Here is a 19,448-nt window from a genome sequence, read left to right as displayed (position 1 = left end):
TGGATATGGTAGTTGGTTAATAAATTGATTTAATTATGTCTCATTAATTACTTTGGATTATGCTTCTTGTAAGGTGGCTTGATGTTATGATATGATAGCATATTTTGAACAAATTGCTATCTTGATTCAGGTTTACATATTAGTAAATTATCATAACTATGTTTTAAACCATCTCTTTATTTTTTTTAAAAAGGGTATTTAGTGCTTGTGAAAGGTGCTGGATTAACAGACCTGGAGTGTGAAATGTTTTGTTAGCCACAGAATGGATACAGCACAGACAGTGCTCCACGCTGCACTGCTAACACTCCTCACCCTTGGAGGGATCCCACCACTCTGGCTTGAGAGTGTACTTCAGTCTCCATTTCATCTTTGCCAGTTCTGCAGAGATGGCTAATAAGCAAGGTGTCAGTTTTAAGGGTGTCTTTTTGTTGGCCAGGAGGACATATGTCCATGTGGCAGGCCATCGGTTCATTTCACATAAGGTTCTGTAATGTGATGTGAAAGAGTTAATATGGGCCTGAGAGGTCAATTAACCTGCCTGCAACACCTGAAAGGTGGGCCAGGATTAATTAGAAATAGCTAGGGGAGAGCAGGGCTGGTTTCAATAAAAAGCACATCTGGGGAGAAGAATCCTAGAGGGAACTCCTCCACTCCTCTATTGTGAGAAGCAGCCTGAAGGAAGGCTGAGAAGGAAAAAGGGGAGACCAGACAAGCTTCTCCGGGGGTGAGCCTGGAGGCTGAGCTGGAGCCTGCCTCAGCCCTTGAATAAGGAGGGGAGTGGACCAACCCCTGTATTGTGGGGTCGATTAAGGCACAGACAGTCTAAAGCAGCAGAGACATGCCTGTGACAAGGTGGCTGCCAGCTGAGCCTAGTTGAGCTGTAGGTTTGGTTTTTGTATATGTTACTGTAGGACTTTCCGGCCCCAGAAGAGGCCGGGTTCTACCAAGTGGTCTGGCCTGAGGGTCAGAATTACTCCTATGGCAGAATAAGGTCAAAAGACAGTGGAGGAAACTTGAGGCAAAAGTTGCTGCCTCATCACAGCCAGTCAGGAGGCCTATTGAGGCAGCAACTTTGCCACAGGCACTGAGCAGCCAGAGCGCAAGTAATAGTTCTTCTTTGAGTTGTTCACACATGTATTCAGCTCAGGTGCACGCAACCAGAGCTGGAGAGTTTTCTGTAGCAGCACGCATGCCCTATGCTTCCTCGTGGCCTCAGCCAAGTCCATTTAGGGGTGGTGCCACCCCAACCCCCCTCAGTTCCATCTCACCACCTGTGGCCTGAGTTGAAGCTCCCGGTCAGGTTTATCTTGCGGTTACTATGCAATTAGCAATTTTTTCCTATATTTGCTTTTACAGTTCGTTCTTTATAGTTAGTTATAATTTAGCAGTAGTACCCACTAGTTAGTATTAGTTTAGATAGTATTAGGAGAGAGATCAATGGCGTGCCTTCACCAGGCTTCAAACATTATTCGTTGTGTGGGGTAGCTATCCCGATCAGTGATACCCACCTGAGCTACCTTTTATACCTTGGTGATGGGCATATCAAAGAGAGGTGCGGTATTTGTTTTTGTTTAAAAAAAACCCAGCTCTCTAGAGAGACTCACTTCAAGTAGCACCTCATGGAGTAGGTGGCATGATCTGCTTCGGCACCGGGGCCTTCAGCATCCAGCCCCACAACCAGCCTCTGAGGTAGCAATGATCTTGGACAGGCCCTTGAACTCAGACTCTCCTTCTCCTGTATGGATTTTCTATGAACAAGAACCCATAAAAACGGACAGGAACCATTCCAAGTCCAAAAGAGTCCCCTCTACATCAAGAGGGGACTCCAAACATCACCGGCATTCTCCCAGTGCCAAGGGTAGAGCAAGGCCTTCATCCCATGGCTCCCTGATACCATGATGGGATGCTACTAATGCCACTACTTCTGATTAAATTCTTCCTCCCAGCTGATCTGGCTCATAATTGTTTTCAGCTTTGTGACATTGGCCCTGTTAAAGCACCAAATATATATATTAACAGTCTGGACTTTATTCTGCTTGCACGTTATAAATGTGATCAAGTCATGATCATTTGTATCTAAACTACCTTTAATTTTCAGTTCTGTGGGCAATTCATTTTTATCTGTTAAGACAAGGTCTAATAAAGAATTTCCCTATTTTGGCTGCAACACTTTCTGAGTTAGGAAATTGGCACCTGTAATGTTCAGAAATTCCAAGGCAGTTTTAGAACTGTTATGCAGATTGAAGTCCCCCATGATCTCACAGCTTTTCCCCCTACACACTGCAGGTAGGTGTGTAAGGTGGCAGTCATCCTGTTCCCTAGTGTGATTTGGTGGTCTATAGCAGACACCAACTAGTACCCCATCTTGTATTTTATCTGTTAGGGCATTGATCCATAAGCATTCAAGATAATTTTCTTCTGAGTTATCAGTGACCCAGAAACACGTAATGCCATTTTTTACGTAGAATGCTACTCCCCAACCCCTTTTGTCCATTCAATCCTTCTTAATTGGGTTTTAACCATTGATTTTAATGTTTCAATCATAGGAATCATCTCACCAGGTTTCAGTAATAGCCACCAGATTGAATTTATGCTCATAAATTCCTCTTGTTTGTTACTCAGGCAATTAAAAAATTTCTTCCCTTCATGTCCTTTGGTTCCTTGATTAAGTTTCTTCTGAACATCTCAATATTGTTCTGAGTGATCATATCTTCTCTCTTTTTACCCTCCACTTTTGCCATTAGTTTAACGCCCTCCTGACTGTTCTAGCCAGCCTGTCCCCAAGGAGATTGGTTCCCCTTCTACGGAGTTGGAGGCCATCTAAACTATACAGCCCCCTCTCTGTATAGATGGACCAATGTTCCACAAAGTGAAAATCCTCCACAGTTAGGTTCACTTCCAGAATCTTCTGCCGTCTGTCTTGCTTTGCTCGTGAGGATCTCAGAGAAGATGACTTGGATCTTCATGTGGCAGTGCTACCAAGCCACAGGAAGTTCCAGAGATTTGTTATTTGGACTCAACGTTATCAGTACAGGGTGCTTCTCTTCAGAATGGCCTTGGCCCTACATGTATTTACCAAGTGGTGGCTGCCCGTGTGGGGAAGAAAGGGATTCACATCTTCCCTTACACAGATGTTTGGTTAGTTTGGGGCAAATCAGAAACCAAAGCTCTCCATCACATTCAAGTCATCCCCTATCTCTTTGATCATCTGGGTCTCGTTAAATAGAGAAAATCCATGTTACTTCAGACACAAATCATGTTCATTGGGGTCCTACTTAATTCTACAAAATCAATGCCCTTTTTTTCCTCAAGAGAGGTTTCAAGTAATTTACCAACTTTGTCCCTTAAATTCCACCTAACCACTATGGTCTGGATACGTTTGAGACTCTTGGGCCACATGGCTTCATCCGCTTACGTACTACTACGTGGAAGGCTGCATGTGCACATTCTCCATGGTTGGCTAAAGTCTATTGACCAAACTTCCATTTGCTAGACAAGTTGGCCAGGGTTCCTCCAATGGTTCTGAGATCACTGGAATGGTGGCAGGATCATAATAATGTTTGCAGAAGCATTCCCTTTCCCCCATCCCCAATGATGACCATAGTTATGGATGCTTCAAAGTCAGGTTGGGAGGCACATTTGGAGTCCTTGCAAGTCCAGGAGGTATGGACAGAATGAGAGGCATCTCTGAACATCAACATGCTTGAGCTCTGAGCAGTTTTCACTACCTGCCACGCCTTCCTTCCCCATGTCCAAGGTCTGTCTGGATTCTCATGGACAATAGGACCATGATGTATTATGTGAACAGACAAGGGAGGGCTTGGTCCAATCAACTCTGTCAAAAGATGATGAAGCTGTGGTACTTTTGCATCAGGGAAAGTATCTCCCTGATGGCTACTTACTCACTGGGTTCTCAGAATCATTTGGCCAATCATGTCAGCAGATTCCTTTACTGCAATCACAAGTGGTTCCTCAACAGTAGAGTATGGAGGATCATTTTCAGAACTGCGGTTATCCCATCATTCAATCTGTTTGCTATATGACCCAAAAAGAAATGCCATCAGTTTTGTTTTCGGGCAGGTCTCAGTCTGGACTCAATAACTGATGCTTTCTTGCTGAAGTGTGGCCCGGACCTCATGTATGTGTTTCCTCAAACCCCCCCCCTCCCCCCCATTCGTCAGGTCATTCTCAAGTTTAAGCAGGACCAAGCCAGGATAATACTCATTGCTTTGGGTTGGCTGAGGCAGTGCTGATTTTTGGACCTCCACAGCCTCGGTCTAACCTCTACCACCTGTACCAGACCCGTTGTTACAACATCACATTTGGATTTGGCACTCGATCCCAAGCAGCCCGAGCCTTGAGACATGGCTGTTGAATGGCTAGATCAAGTAAATAAGGCTTCTTTGAGTGTAGTCCAACACGTCCTGCTTAGTAGTGGAAAGCAATCTACAAGGTCCACTTACTTGGCTAAATATAAGAGATTTTCAATCTAGTCAGCTGGCAGAAGTATTCAGCCATTGTTTGCTAAGATTCAGGCCATTGTGGAGTACTTATTGCGTCTTCAGACGAGATAGCCATTCGTCTTCCAATGGATGGAAAGTAAGTATTTTCTAATCCAATTGTAGTTAGATTCCTCAAAGGTATTATTTGTCTCTAATTCCCTTGTAAAAAATGCAGTTCCCGTTTGGGACTTAACCACAGTGTTGACAGCCATTTCAGCCTTTAGCTCAGTGGTTTTCAACCTTTTTTCATTTGCGGATCCCTAAAAATTTTGAATGGAGGTGCAGACTCCCCTCCCTTTGGAAATCTTAGACATAGTATGCGGACCCCCAGGGGTCCGCGGACCACAGTTTGAAAACCACTGCTCTAGGTAATTGCTGTCTAGCTCTCCTTTCTCAGAGGATTGCTTTTCTTGTTGCACTATCAGCCAGAACAGTGGGAGAACACATACTGATGGCAGGCCCTCCATACATGCAGTTCGTCAAAGATAAAGTGCCCTTAAGACCACATCCAAAGATTTTGATGAAAGTTGTATTGGCCTATCATCTAAACCAAATGATATACTTACCTGTATTTTTTTCTTAAACCACTCCAGTAGGGATGAACAGAATTTTCATGCATTAGATGTGATATGAGCACAGGCATTCTGTTTAGATAGAATTAAGCCTTTTTGAGCATCTCCTCTCCCCTTTGTTTCTCATAGCAGTAGAATGAAAGGCCAGGAAGTTTCAGCACAGACTAGGTGAACTACAGCATGCACTACAACAGCCTAAGGGGTAGTGGACATAAGAATGGCCATACTTGGTCAAACTAATGGTCCATCTAGCCCAGTATCCTGTCTTCTGACAGTGGCCAGTGCCAGATGCCTCAGAGTGTATGAACAGAACAGGGCAATTTATCAAGTGACCTTCCCTCACTGGAAAAACTGCTAGCTTGTTCCACAAGAGTGTGAGCTACTTCTGTAGCCTTCTTACAAGACACTTCTATTTTGGACATCTATAGGGCTCCATACATACCTTTATTCAACATTATACTATCACAGCTGCTTCCAGATCTGATGCAAGCTTTGGAAAAATTGTTTTGCAGTTGCTATTCAGGTAGGCTCTGAACTTCTTGGTAGTCACTGAATCATGGGCGGTTAGGTGAACGCGCCCTTAGATGCTCAAATACAGTCGTGATGCATTCTCTAGAAAACCCCATATTTAAAAAGAGAAAAGAAATCTCAGATGTATCTATTGCAGTCTTTCCTTTACCATCAGTTTCTGCTGAAAGTTTCCTATATTTAAGGTGAATAAAGCATGTTAGTATGATCAAATTATGCTATTATCTATATGTGCTGTATGTTCTACAAGTACAGAGATTTGGTCACTATAGGGTCTGATTCTGGGAGTTGGGAGAGCACACACAACTCCCAATACGCTAAATGAGAGTTGCAAGTATTCAGCACCACCAAAAAACAGATCATCTTATTGGAAACATTTTTTGAACTTTTATAAGTAGATAGTAGAAATTTCTTGTATATGTCAAAATTGAAACAGTCATTACCCTTTTAATAAATTCATCCCACTATTTCCAGCGCTGTGCTGATATCATTACTGTAGGACTTTTGTTACTGGTGCACAGTGACAGTGACATAATAAATTATTATATGCACAATGGTTGTCATTAAACAAAACTAGAGAAATATCAGTTTGTCAGCTTGTAGAGATATATTATCAAGATTCTATTAAAGTGCTGCATGTAATGAAAAGTTACAAAAGAGAATAAACAGTGGCTTTTTAGTTATATAATATGAGGGATTGGGGTTTTTTTAATAAGTCTTTGTATATTAGTAAGTAGGCTCATAAAGGAAGAAGGTGATGAAGTGTAACTTTTGACAGTAATATACTGTGCATTCTTAATGTAAATTGACCCTTAATTTTCAAAAGTGTTCTGCTATCACAGGAAAATACAGCATAAAGTCTTGGTGCACAATATAGACATAAACTTTGAATTAGCTTGTACAGAAGAGAGTATTGATTACAAATATGTTTGACACTGTGATGTCTTTAGCTATTTCTGATACTTCATTTTAAAGTTAGGTTTTTATTGGCGCAACGTAACGTGTGTTCCTCTGCTGCACAGAATATGACTGCAATAGTAAATATTTGTACTCTTTAAAACCGTGGAGAATATTATAATTTTAAAGAGGCTTATGTGTTCATTTAATCTGTGTGCATAAAAAGTGAAAGTACTTAACTTTTTCATAAGGGGAAGGAAACATTATTGTACAGTATCCAATTAATACATTATCCAAAATCTACTTACTTTAAAGAGCTTCAGGTAACTTTTAGTGAAGTACATTGTACCTTTTGGGGGTTATAAATTATTGACAAATACTAGCTTGTTTAAAGACATACCGTCCTGAGAGACCAATTGAATTAGTGTCTGAAAGCATAATCTGCATTCTGTGCAGTGAGGGACTGTTATACTTCCTTTTTATTCACTGTGGGTAGGCCTGTTGGTCTGTGTAATGTGTAGGAGTTCTTTCTCTTATACAGGCTCACCATGCCTACATTGTTTCCTCTGTTCTGCAGTTTGAGGAGGCAGGACCTCACCTGTCAGTCAGCTGGTGGAGGTTTGACTTATGCTTTTGGAAAATGTCCTAGTTTAATCTGCTGCTTTATTGCAGATGGGCAATTTTTCAGACCTCTTGACCTACAGCACACAATGAAAAATCTATTAAACTGCCATTCTGGGTCCAGAATTTTTCTTCTCATTGCTCGTGTTTGCAAGGAAGATAAATTGTTACTGACTTACAGGGGGGTTTAGCTCGTTTTCCAGCTGTAGACGAAGCTTGCTCCATAACATGGAGCAGCCTTCCTTACTCCTTCCCTAGCCTAAGGCTTCACATGGGGGACCAGCCTACCAAGGAAAAGCCCAGGGAGAAAAGGTGCTTGTTGTGCTCATTTACCCTACAGCATTGCCAAACAGGAGAGTTGTACAGTTTTTGCTCTCAGAAGCTGCTCTGCTCCAGGAACTCCACAGCTGCCATATACCCCCTACGGCAGTGGGTCTCAAACTTTTGTACTGGTGACCCCTTTCACATAGCAAGCCTCTGAGTGTGACCCTCCCCCCCTTATAAATTAAAAACACTTTTTTATATATTTAATACCATTATAAATGCTGGAGGAGAAGAGGGGTTTGGGGTGGAGGCTGACCCCCAGTTTGAGAACCCCTGCCCTACGGGCACCAACAGGAGAAGCTTCTTATCTTTGGAACCTGTACCTAGCAATGTGATGCAGATTACAGTGGGGACAAGAGCACTAGCCCTCCTTTGACTCCCACCCTTCTCCCAAGCTGAATGTACTAGCAGCATCACAAAAACAAATGGCATTGAGAAATTTCAGCATCAGGTCTGGGGAGCGGGGGTGCATGGGAACTGTCTCTGCTAGATCAGCAAGAGGAATCAGTGGCCCAGGCAGCTCCAGTAGCTCCATGTATTACATTTCCAGTAGCGCCAAGCCCCACCAGCACCAGAGACAAGATACCAGCAGGGCCGTCCTTCATGGGCCTTTCAGGAGCTTCATCATGCTCTGCCTTGCCATCCTTGGGCTGCTGCCAACACACTTCTCCAGCTGAGATAAGTAATTTTTCTTAGTGGTACTCCCCTCTCCCCCTAAGTGAAAGCATCACAGTGTCTCATGGCAACTTCTGGTAGGCAACCAGTCTATGCACCTTTGGCTTCCTACTTCATATTTTCTAGCTCTCCACCCTTGGAGCAGGCTGGACTCAGTGGGCCTGTTCTCAAGCAAGGCTTCCCTGTGGGACCTGCCCAGGTGGAATCAGGTTCTCACTCCAGCGTCTCAGGGCCCAAGCTGTCTCTGCAAGTAACCCTCTTGAGCCCTCCCCTCACAAAGTGCACCAGAATGAAGTAACTGACTCAGAGCAACCCACAATGTAAGATTCAATCATCAAAGTAAGGAAGAACATAACAGCTATACTGGATCAGACCAGTGGTCTAGCTAGCTCAGTATCCTGTCAGTGGACAGTGCCAGATGCGTCAGAGGAAGGAACAGAACAGGACAATTTTGAGTGAGCCACACTCTGTCATCTAGTCCAACTTCTGGAAGTTGGAGGTTTAGCGACACCTGGAGCATAGGTTTGCATCCCTGACCACCTTAGCAAATAGCCATTGATGGACCTATCTTCCAGGAACGCCATTCTTTTTTGAACCCAGGTATACTTTTGGCCTTCACAACATCCCCTGGCAATGAGTTCCACTGGTTGACTGTGCTTTATGTGAAGTCCTTTCTTTTGTTTGTTTTAAAGCTGCTGCCTATTAATTTCATTCAGTGACTTCTTGTTCTTGTGTTATGTGAGAGAGTAAATAACACTTTCTTCACACCATTCATGATTTTATAGATCTCTATCATATCACCCCTTAGTCATCTCTTCTAAGATGATCAGTCAGTCTTTTTTTAATGTCTCCTCATATGGAAACAGTTCCATGCCCCTAATATTTTTTGTTGCCCTTCTCCGTACCTTTTCCGATTCTAATGTATCTTGTTTGAGATGGGGTGACCAGAACTGCAGGCAGTATTCAAGGTGTGGGTGTATCATGAATTTATATAGTTGCATTATTATATTTTCTGTTTACTAATTTACCACTTTCCTAATAGTTCCTAACATTGTTAGCTTTTTTCACTGCTGCTGCATGTTGAGCAGATGTTTTAAGAGAGCTTATCCACAATGATTCCAAGATCTCTTTCTTGAGTGCTAAGAGCTAATTTAGACCCCATCATTTTGTATGTATAATTGGGATTATTTTTCCACTGTGCATTACTTTGTACTTAACAGCATTGACATTCATGTGCCATTTTGTCACCCAGTCACCCAGCTTAGTGAAATCCCTTTGTAACTCTTCACAGTCAGATTTGTACTTAACTATCTTGAGTAATTTTGTATTATCTGCAGATGTTGCCACCTCACTGTTCACTCTCTTTTCCAGATCATTTAGCACTGGTCCCAGTGCAGATCCTTGGAAAACACTGCTATTTACTTCTCTATATTGTGAAAACTGACCATTTAATTCTATCCTTTGGTTCCTGTCTTTTAACCAGTTACTGATCCATGAGAAAAGGGAGCAGATTTAGAACAGAATCTGTCAGGGCTTCCAATTCTTAATGACTTCTCAACCTAGAGACAGTCAAGCTAGTCAAGTATAAGATACCCTTTAAAACAGAATGTGAGCGCTCAGATTCCAGTGCTGAAAAGGAAAAGAGATGACAAATTAGTCTCTAAGTTCTGCCTTTATACCAAACGTTTGTTATTTCAGTGATCTCAGGAGAGTTCTCCCTACAGTCTGCTCAAAACATAAATATCCAAAAGAGAGTTTGTCACATGCTGCATGTCCACAAAGCAATTAAAATCCACCTTGCATGAATTCAAGTACACAGAAAATGAGTCGCTTTGTTTGTTTTGTATCATCAGCACTAAGAGGCCAAAAAACATCTAAAAGGGTTGCTAGATTTCGGAAGTATTGAATTGAAGTAGTATGTGATACGAAAGAGCAAAATCTTAGAAGGAAGATCAGAGACCATCAAATAAGGGATTACCTACATCCAGGGCTGAAAAGTCTTGTCCTCTGAAGAGATCTACCAGGCAGCAACTTGGTCATCCGCTTGTATGTTTACCAGACATGTATATTAGACTAATGTGCCCTTCTGGACATTGCCTCTAATGGGAGAGTCCTGTATGCTATGCTACCTGAAATGTTTTCTTAACCATTTTTTTTCAACTTTGAAATAGTTATTGGAGGATTCCCTTTGGGATTCATTGATTTTAAAATTCTTTTGTAGGAGTGCTGAGCCTGGATAAGAGAAATTTGATACTTGATAATTTCTGTTCTCTGAGTAGCCAGTTTCACCATTCTCACTCACCTTTTTCCACAGAATAAGAAAAAAATTGATTCAATTATATTCTATTCAGCTATGCTCTGTAGACAGGAAAAATCAAGAGAAGTTAGTGTTAGCTTAACTTTGAACATTAGAGTAATGTCTGTTTTTCTGCTTTGAAAATGTTCTTTATTGGTGAGTTTTCCAGAAAAGAAATGAAAGTCCTCAAGGGTAATTGACAAGTCTGATCTTGCCTTCTCAAACTGCCGTTCAGTTAGAGAACCCACTCTGTAAATGGGGAGCCTAGAGAAGCAATGTAAGAGGGTCTGGACTCACCCCTGCAGCGCCTCCTGCTGGGCGTCCAAGGAATTAGCTCGCCAGCCTCTGGAGCGCCCTCTGCAGGCCGGTGATCCACCTTGTCCTCTTCTCTGGCCTCCGTGTCCCTCCCAGGACCCCGGTGCCCCTTGCCCTGGGTGCTGCCCCCTGGCAATACCCACACACACGCTAGGTCTCCCCTCCCAGGGGAACCCCCACCCACTAACCCCACCTCACCTCAGGATAAGGCCACTGCCAGTCACCAGCTAGCCCCCACTCTCTGGGGCAGACTGCAGTATAGGCCACTCATCATCAGCAAGGTTGGGTTTGGACCTGCTGCCTTGGCCTAGCCCTGGGCTGCCCTCTGCAACCCCCAGTACCCCTTGGCCTATTACCAGGCCGCAGCCTGGGGCTATCCAGGCTGGAGCTCCCCAGCTCCTCAGCTTTTCCCCAGCCCTGCTCCATTATAGGTACCCTGTCTAGCTCCCTGCAGCCAGGCCCTTCTCTCTCTGAAGGCAGAGAGAGACTCTTGAGCTCCTGGCTCCCAGCCTCTTTATACAGGCCATCTGGGCTGATTAGGGTGTGGCCCAGCTGCAGCCACTCCCCCCAATCAGCCAGGGTTTTACCTTGCCCAGCCCAAGCCCTCTGCAGGGCTTTTCCAACCCCTCAGGGCAGGAGCGGGTGTCCACCCCGCTACAAGCAAGTATCAAATTTATTTTCCCTGCTACAAGTAAGCTTAATGTAGACAAAAAGTTAGTTAATAAATGCAAATAGATTGTCAAGAAGATATTTTTGTTGATTAGTGTGAACATTGTTGTACTTGCTTTCCAGAGCCCCCTATGGGAAGTCTGTGGATATGTGGTCTGTAGGCTGCATTCTTGGGGAACTTAGTGATGGGCAGCCACTATTTCCTGGAGAAAGTGAAATTGACCAGCTTTTTACAATTCAGAAGGTGCTAGGACCACTTCCATCAGAGCAGATGAAGCTTTTCTACAGCAATCCTCGTTTCCATGGGCTGCGGGTAAGGGAGACTGACCAAAAACCTTTTCTTTCAGTCTTCTGTTGATGTGGTATTTAAACCATTATCCAGTAGAAAATAAATGTTTTAGACCTTTTCCCCTCAGGTTTTATATATTCTCTTATTTATTCTGAGCACTTCCATCTAAAAAGGTAAGGGATAGGTTTAGATTGTGAGGAGGTCATGGATTCATAAATAAAATTGCATTATGGTTACGCTGTTGCATGTGTAGATGTGTACATTATCACTTAAAATTATTTACATCATTGCTATGACTTTTTTGGCAGGTTAGAGTGTACACTCCAGTTAAGCATTTGTTTAGACTAGGAGACTGAATTTATCTCTAGCTCAGACAGTCGGTTCTGTACATGGCAAGATCCCAAAAGAGTTTTATATTTGCAATTACTGTATTATCTCCAACAGCTCGTGTCTAGAGGTCTTGTTTGTGGTTTATTACAATTTAGTTTTGGTTGTCTTGACAACTGCTGCCATTTTGTCAATTTAATATTATTCAGAATGATGAATTTCTGCTCTAATCTGAAGTATTACACATGTTATCACAAAGGTAATACATTAAAAGTTCTCCACAGTGTAAAGTGCTATCCTGATTCACCTCAGTTCCAGCCATCCAACATAAACTTTATTGGATTAATGCATTGTAAAATGTTACACTGAGGAATGGAATAAAGTATATTTATTTTGTAGATTTAAAAACTCAAAATTCAGAAAGAAGGTGTGATGTTAGTGCGATTAGCATAGGGCTGGGTGTCATGAAGACCTATGTCCTAATCCTGGGCCAGTGATTTACTGGTTGTTCTTGGGCAAGTAACTGCCTCTTTATCCCCATTTGTTAAATTGGAAGAATAATACTTACTCACCTACCAAATAGGGGTCATGTGAGAATTAATGAGGTAATATCTGTACAGTGCTTTGAGCATGCAAAGAGCTGTAAAAATGTTAATTATTATTATATTTAGTAATTCAGACATGGGAAGGTTAGATAGACAAGAGAGCTGGAGTCGCTCTTTCCTGAGTGGGATGTTGACATCTTTTCCAACTGCATGTACACTATATGCTTATTCAATAGTTTTATAGTGGTGGTACAGCTTCCCTTTTGAACAGCATGAAACACTTAAATATAGAATTAATTTTGTCCCATGCTACCAAAGTGCTTTAAGAAACTGAAATCCTCATAAAGATGCTCTTTAGGATTAATAAATATACGACGCATATATTGGGAATATGCAGATCTTACACATAAGCAATGCCATCATGATCCGTTCACAAGAGTAGGCACCAGACTAGCCTGTGAAATTCTCTGAAGAAATTAATCCATCCATCTCTAGGCTTCAGGAAACCCCACATTACCTTAATGCAGTTACCACCATCATGCACCATCTTCCTGTCTAGGATGGGCACTTCCAGCAATATTTTAGAAATTCAGATAAAATACTCCTCCCCCTCCACCCTCCACATAGCTTTTTTCCTTCAGTGGTGCCACAGACTGATCCCCTGAACATCCTTTCAGCCAGGAGCGGCGCCAGGGTTTTTGCCGCCCTAGGCGGCAGCGCTCCTCCTCTGAGCATTCGGCGGCGGGGGTCCTTCCGCTCCACGTCTTTGGGGCGCTTCGGCGGCAGGTCCCGGAGTGAGTGACGGACCCGCCGCCGAATTTCCGCTGAAGACCCAGAGCGGAAGGATCCCCCGCTGCCGAATTTCCGCCGAGGGCAGCAAAATGCAGCCCCCCAAATCCTACCTCCCTAGGCGACCGCCTAGGGTCACCAAGTGGAAGCGCCGGCCCTGCTTTCAGCCTCAGTAACTCACCACAACAATTCCAGGTCTCCTTCACTGTCTCCATGTTTTATTGTATTCCTCCAGCAGGCCACAGCCTGTAGTGTTGTTTACATATATTTACGATCTATAGGCAGCTTCCCCACTTGCTTCTAAGGAAGGGAACAGTACTAGCAGTATCTAGTCCTGTGTACATCAGCCATCCTTCAGGCTCCCTGCTCCTTATCCACACTTCCTTCCTGTCTGTTTTATATAATCCTAGCTGCTGGGGTTGCATCCCCCCTCAATTACCCCTCAGCTCTAGCTCTGCTGGTTGGCATTAGAGTGACAGGGTGCTGAGAGAGCTCCTGGCTCCAGACACCCTGTTACATCTGGGTCTTGAGGAGCAATGGGTGGCCTCTCTACCACCCTGCTCGAGGAAAAAGACAGCTGTTGCATCTTAAAGACCCCAGGAAAGCAGCACAGGGAGCAGAAACAAGCCAAAACCCACCCTAAAGATGTTAACGAACATCCCAAGATCTAAACAAAGGAGATTACTCCTAGCAGAAAACAGGGCTGGCAGTGTAGGGCTCTATAAACATCATCCAATAAATAGGTCGAGGTACATGCAGGTGATAGAATTAGAAAAATCCCTAATGGGAAATAGTTTCTAGATTCTGTCACCTTCTCTCACAGCTCTGACAACATACATCTCTCTAGTGGCTTCTTATTCAAGAGGCTACTAGATGTCAGTTATTCCATTTGAAGACAGGAGTACTCTCCACCTGGACTGTCCTCTTAAACAAGTTCTTGGAGAGTAGAGTCTGAATGAGATTCCGTTTGTTCTAAAAATGCTCCTTTTTGGCAAAATGGTGGCCCCTTCTGGAGATCCTCTTGCATCTTGTTAGATTAATGAATTGTAGCCAAGGCTATAGTTCATCTAAGGTGTGCTCTGAGATCACATAGCAGACTTTCTATAAAAATATAACCCTGTCACTGATAGTAGGCAACCACCAGTCTCGAAAGACAATGGTGTAAGCGCCAGAGCAGTTCAGTTACTCTGGGTCATGCTGCAGTATCACAGTGCCGGACTAGCGCATGAGGTCTGCTATGGTTTCCTATTTGTTCTCTTCACTTTCCTCCCCTCTCTTCAACCTCTTTGATTCCCTAGTGCAGTGCAGTCCTTCAGTGTGGCCTGTTGCTAGCTACATCTGCCCAGTTTGTGGTATCAATGCTGAAAAGTTTTCAAGTCCCTCTTCAACCTGAGTCTCAATTGGCCCAGTGGCCTTGGAGCATCTGCAAGTTCTCCATACATGAGATCCGTTGGAATCCATCCATTGTTCATCCAGTACAGGTGGCCAAGCCATGCAGATGGACAAACCTATCACTGGTAAACCACTGTAAAATGACGAAAATAAAAATAACTTAAAGATTAGTAGTATTGTGACTGCGAAAATAGTGAACATGTTCTTTTTATCTCCCCTCAAAGTTCACATCATAATGCAATTTGTGAACAATAATGCTAGTAGAAACAAAGAAGAAACAACGTAGTTTCTCTTCTATATGCTCAGAATTGCTGATCTCAAATGGAAAAATATTTATAAATTGTCTTTGGATAGAATTGAATTACTAATATTTACAGTAAGGAAGCTTTACTAGCGCTCTAGATGTGAGAGGGTTGAAGAGTGCATATGAGAAGGTAGTACTTAAAAGTAGCTTTACAAGACTTCCTGCTCAGAGGCTGTTCGTACCAAGCACCCAGGGTTAGATTCACAAAAAGGACATAGGCTCCTAACTGCCACTTTAGGTGCCCAAATCCCAGAATCAGGCCCCACTGGGATTCACAAAACCCCTGCTCAGCAGCCTCTGAGCCCCGGAGGCACCTAAAATCACTCGGTGCCTAAATTTTTGCAGTAACAGTTCTCTAGGCACCTATGTTTTTGCCTATGAGAATGCATGCTGCATCCCCCTGCCAGGCATCCAGACGCTTAATCCCAAGGCTTGCACCAACTGGGAGCAGATGAGAATTTTTCCACTTAACTGGCCTGTGAGGTCCGATCTCATAAGCTTCACCACACCTAAGTTTCTTTATGAATCTAGCCCTTAGTTCTCTAGGTCTTTCACTTTTTTTCAGTGACAACTGTGCTGTATTCTAAAATGTGCATACGTTTTTGTATTTTACCTTTACTTTTTTGTTGTTGTAGCTTGTTAGGAGATGCATCTTAATCTGTTAACTTAATTTTGTTTCTTTCTGGTATTCTCAAGTTATTTCAGCTCTTTAAAATATATTTCAGCATTTTATATAATCATACATTAATCATTGCTGATGTTTTTTGGCAGGTACAGAAAAAGTGTGAGTGGCAAAGAACACCATGTATTCCATATTCACAGGATTTTTACTTTAATGCAGTTGCTCAAGCATTGGTAGAAAACATTTTTGACATAGTTTATGGCAGGTTAAACTCACAATTACTGCTCATGTTAATGGAGACTTAATGCAAAACTTCCTGCACACTACTTTGGAAATTGTTCAACTGTATTCAGCTGTTAACAGAATGTCTGTGTTTACTTCTACCAAATCCACATAGCTTTGAAAACTTACCCTGAGCTGTGTAAACAGTACTTACCGAGCCATCACACTGTTCATAGGTTCATTATGTAATTTTGACTATTATCTATATGCATAAAATACAACTAACACCATTATTGGTGTGTGACAGTAGAGTATTAAAAAACCCTTTTAATCTTAATTGTATAGTTCAGATGAGATACGATTAGTGGTGCTAGACTGGATTTTCATAAAGGCCTCTGGCAGTTAAGTGCTCAATTCCTATTAGAAATCAACAGAAGTTGGTCACCTAAATCCCTTAAGCCCATTTTAAGATCCCAACCTTAGATTCTGATCCTGAAAACACTTACATGTGCCTAAGTTTAAAAATGTAAGTTCTCCTTCAACTGATTATGCACACATACGTTCCACTGCAGGTGTATGTGCACTCAAGGCACTTTGAGTCAGAGATATTTGCCAGCAATACCACTAGGCGTCTCACATGATCCATCTCTTCAAATACTCTCAGATGAAGGCATAAAATGGGTGTGTCTGCCACTTCCCTCTCAGTTCCTTCTCACCACCCATGGTGAGAGTTGGAGTTCCCCATGGTATTTGCTTTAGTTAGCCAGTGTTTCAAAATGCCTATAATGTACATAATAGTAGCTACTTGATTTGCCTTGGTGAGGGCCATGTGAGGGGGAAAATGCCCTATTTGTACCTCCTTCCCCACCAAGACAAAAAACACAGGGCTTTCTGCCTCAAAGTTCACCGTATGAAAGACCATGTTTCCCATGTCGGAACTGAGACCTGACCCCGAGGTAGCAGATTCAGAGTCCACAAGGAGCACCCCTCCCACTGCCCATGATTCAAAGTGTAAGTCTGATGAGAAAGGTCACCCTTCACCCTTACCACTAGCCTCCTTGAAGCGCTCCAAGCATTCTGTTGCTGACTAGTGCTCTAAGTCTTGTTCTTCTCCTAAAAAAAAAAAAAAAAAAAAAATCAGGAAGTCTGGTACCAGTTCAAGACATGACAAATCTAGGTACTCACCAGCTCTTGTATGAGGCAGCGCTTTTGATTCCATCTGTCTCCATCCTTACCGGTTCCCTCTTCATCATTCCAGCCGATCAAGTCTATCTCAATACCAGTGGACAAATATTTACCCTTTCAGTGCTCTCTATCTGCAGCCCTTCTTATTGGCAAGAAGGTCCCTATGTCTCCCCCCAACTGGTTCTGCTCAAAGCAACTTTGGTGTCTTTGAAATCACTAACGCACTCAGCACCTGTTATGCCAGCATTGGTCACTTTGTCTGCATTCCAACCACCTCCAACAAAACTGGATCTCCAGGTGTCTCCATTACACAGACCACCTCAGACCCCAGTGGGGACCACTCCTCTCTATTCTGTAGAAATCTACGTTTCTTCTTCAGACTCTGAAAGGGAGGAATCTGAATCACCTTCAAGGCCTTTTAGATTATCTTATAGATCTCCTACCAGGGTCAAGAGAACTGAGGGACCAAGACTGGTTTCTTTATACTGGCTGGCTCCAGCATGTTGTCCCCCACCGTGCATGACTTGGACAGTGCAATATCCTCCATGGCCTTATTGGTCTTGGACTATCCCACATGCCTTTTTGGGTGGTTACAGATGAAGCAAGATCAGAGAGCAATATTAACAATAATAATAATAAATAATAAAGTGACCAGTCTTAATGATCTAGAAAAGCCCAAATTACATATCCGACTGATGCAGATAGAGATTCTGAACATGTTGGGTGGACTATGCTATCTGAGATGCTATCTAGTCATTATGGCCGAGAAAACCTTTCTTGACAACTTTTCTAGGTCATTGTGATGTACCTAAACCAATTTATCTTTGCCATCTTCTCAGTGTAAAAAGTCCAGGGATGTAACTCTTTCTTGCTGTGATGGGGTGGTCTAGGCCCAAAGGCCCCCTGGTGGAGGCCTCAGGGTTCTGCCATACCCATCTCAGGAAAGGAGCAGTGGAGAGGTCCTCCAAGTGGCCTACAGTGGTTGTGAGGAAGCAACCAGTCAAAAGAGCTGCTGGAACAGCCAATCATGGGCCAGGAGGGCCCTGTGAAAAGGAGCTGCAGAAAAGAGCAGTGGTTAGTTGCTTCTTGGAACTGAAGAAGAAAGGACTGCATGCCTGGATGGAAGAGCAGCAGGACTATGCTTGCTTGCAAGAGATGGGTGCCGACCCTGTTACACTTGTCTATAAATATCCCATTGTATACATTTCTGACTGTGCCGCTACTGATATTGAAGGATTGCTTTAGCTCAATCAAAATTAGAGGTTATCAGTCATGGCTTTTTGAGTTCTCCTTCAGAAATTTAAGAGCACTTCAAAAAAGGCATGTGGAGGGAAATGTTTCTAATCCTTTTTACTGTTTCTCTGCTCCTTTTCATGTCCAGCCATAGAGTTCTTAAGAGGGCCATTCTTGAGTCTTAACACATGCTGAATATTTTTTTATATCTGAGAGATGAAATTATTTTTAACCAAGTACCAAACAACACTCAGTAAGGTGGCCTGTACTATTGGTAATGATTATGTAAATACTGAGGTGCAGAAGTTTGGGGGGATATGACATTTAGATCATGTTTGGGGGGATATGACTAGGGATGAACATCCCATCTTTCATAGTATCAACTTAGTTCACTGGAGCTCAACTAGTTTTAGCTACTTGACCGCTGCCTTTTCTTTGCATTTTTCCCACCTCACCCACGAAATTCTTGTCTACTCAAGCTTTCGTCATCAATAATCAGTGAAGACAAGAAATCCATGTGTGGTGTTGGTTACATATTGGTTTTTATTTTTAGTACTGGGAATGTTTCAAGTTAAGTAAATTATTCCTGGAAACTCCTGTCCTCCCAGAATGAAACTCCATACTATTAACATTACCTATTTAGAAGAGTCACTTTCACACTCTCACATACTATGTCACAACAAGAAAATAACTTTAAAAGATTTTTGATACAATCAAAATTTAACCAGTATTCTGTGTGTGTGAACACCTGTTATTTATCAGATATAATTTTCACACTTCTGGAAAAGAGATTGAACCTGCAAAAGTTAGCCCTGAGTCTCCTGAGAGTTGCCAGGAATTGAGTTTTAGAAAATTTAGTTGTGGGCATTTTAAAATCCAAGAAGCATAATTTACTGCATTTATGGTTCTTTTCATTACCCTAATACCAGGAAAAGATCTTATCCAGAATACTGTAACTTTCATGAAAATTACACCCCTTCTGTTAAGTTACTGTTTCTGTGCTCATTTTCAGATCTAACTAAATGTCTACCATTGGTGAGGTTCACTTTTTAAAATTGTTATTGTTATAGCCCTTTCTTGGACGATGCAATTATATTTTTCACCTCTGTGTTCTCTAAGCTCTCATAAAAACCTATGAGGT

At 42.6% G+C, this 19,448-nt stretch overlaps 1 protein-coding gene across 1 annotated transcript in view; it reads left to right on the top strand.

Moving 5' to 3' along the window:
* CDKL5 (cyclin dependent kinase like 5) overlaps nucleotides 1-19,448 on the top strand; it is a 119,926-nt gene that overhangs the window by 62,007 nt on the left and 38,471 nt on the right. The window contains exon 8 of the mRNA XM_065422287.1: nucleotides 11,523-11,712. Within this exon, the coding sequence (XP_065278359.1) occupies nucleotides 11,523-11,712 (190 nt within the window). The remainder of the gene's footprint in view (nucleotides 1-11,522; nucleotides 11,713-19,448) is intronic.

This window comes from Emys orbicularis, chromosome 1 (genome assembly GCF_028017835.1).
Source record: "Emys orbicularis isolate rEmyOrb1 chromosome 1, rEmyOrb1.hap1, whole genome shotgun sequence".
NCBI classification, from domain to species: Eukaryota; Metazoa; Chordata; order Testudines; family Emydidae; genus Emys; species Emys orbicularis.
The sequence above is the reverse complement of the archived record's forward strand: the minus strand, read 5'-3'. Positions and strand labels throughout refer to the sequence as shown.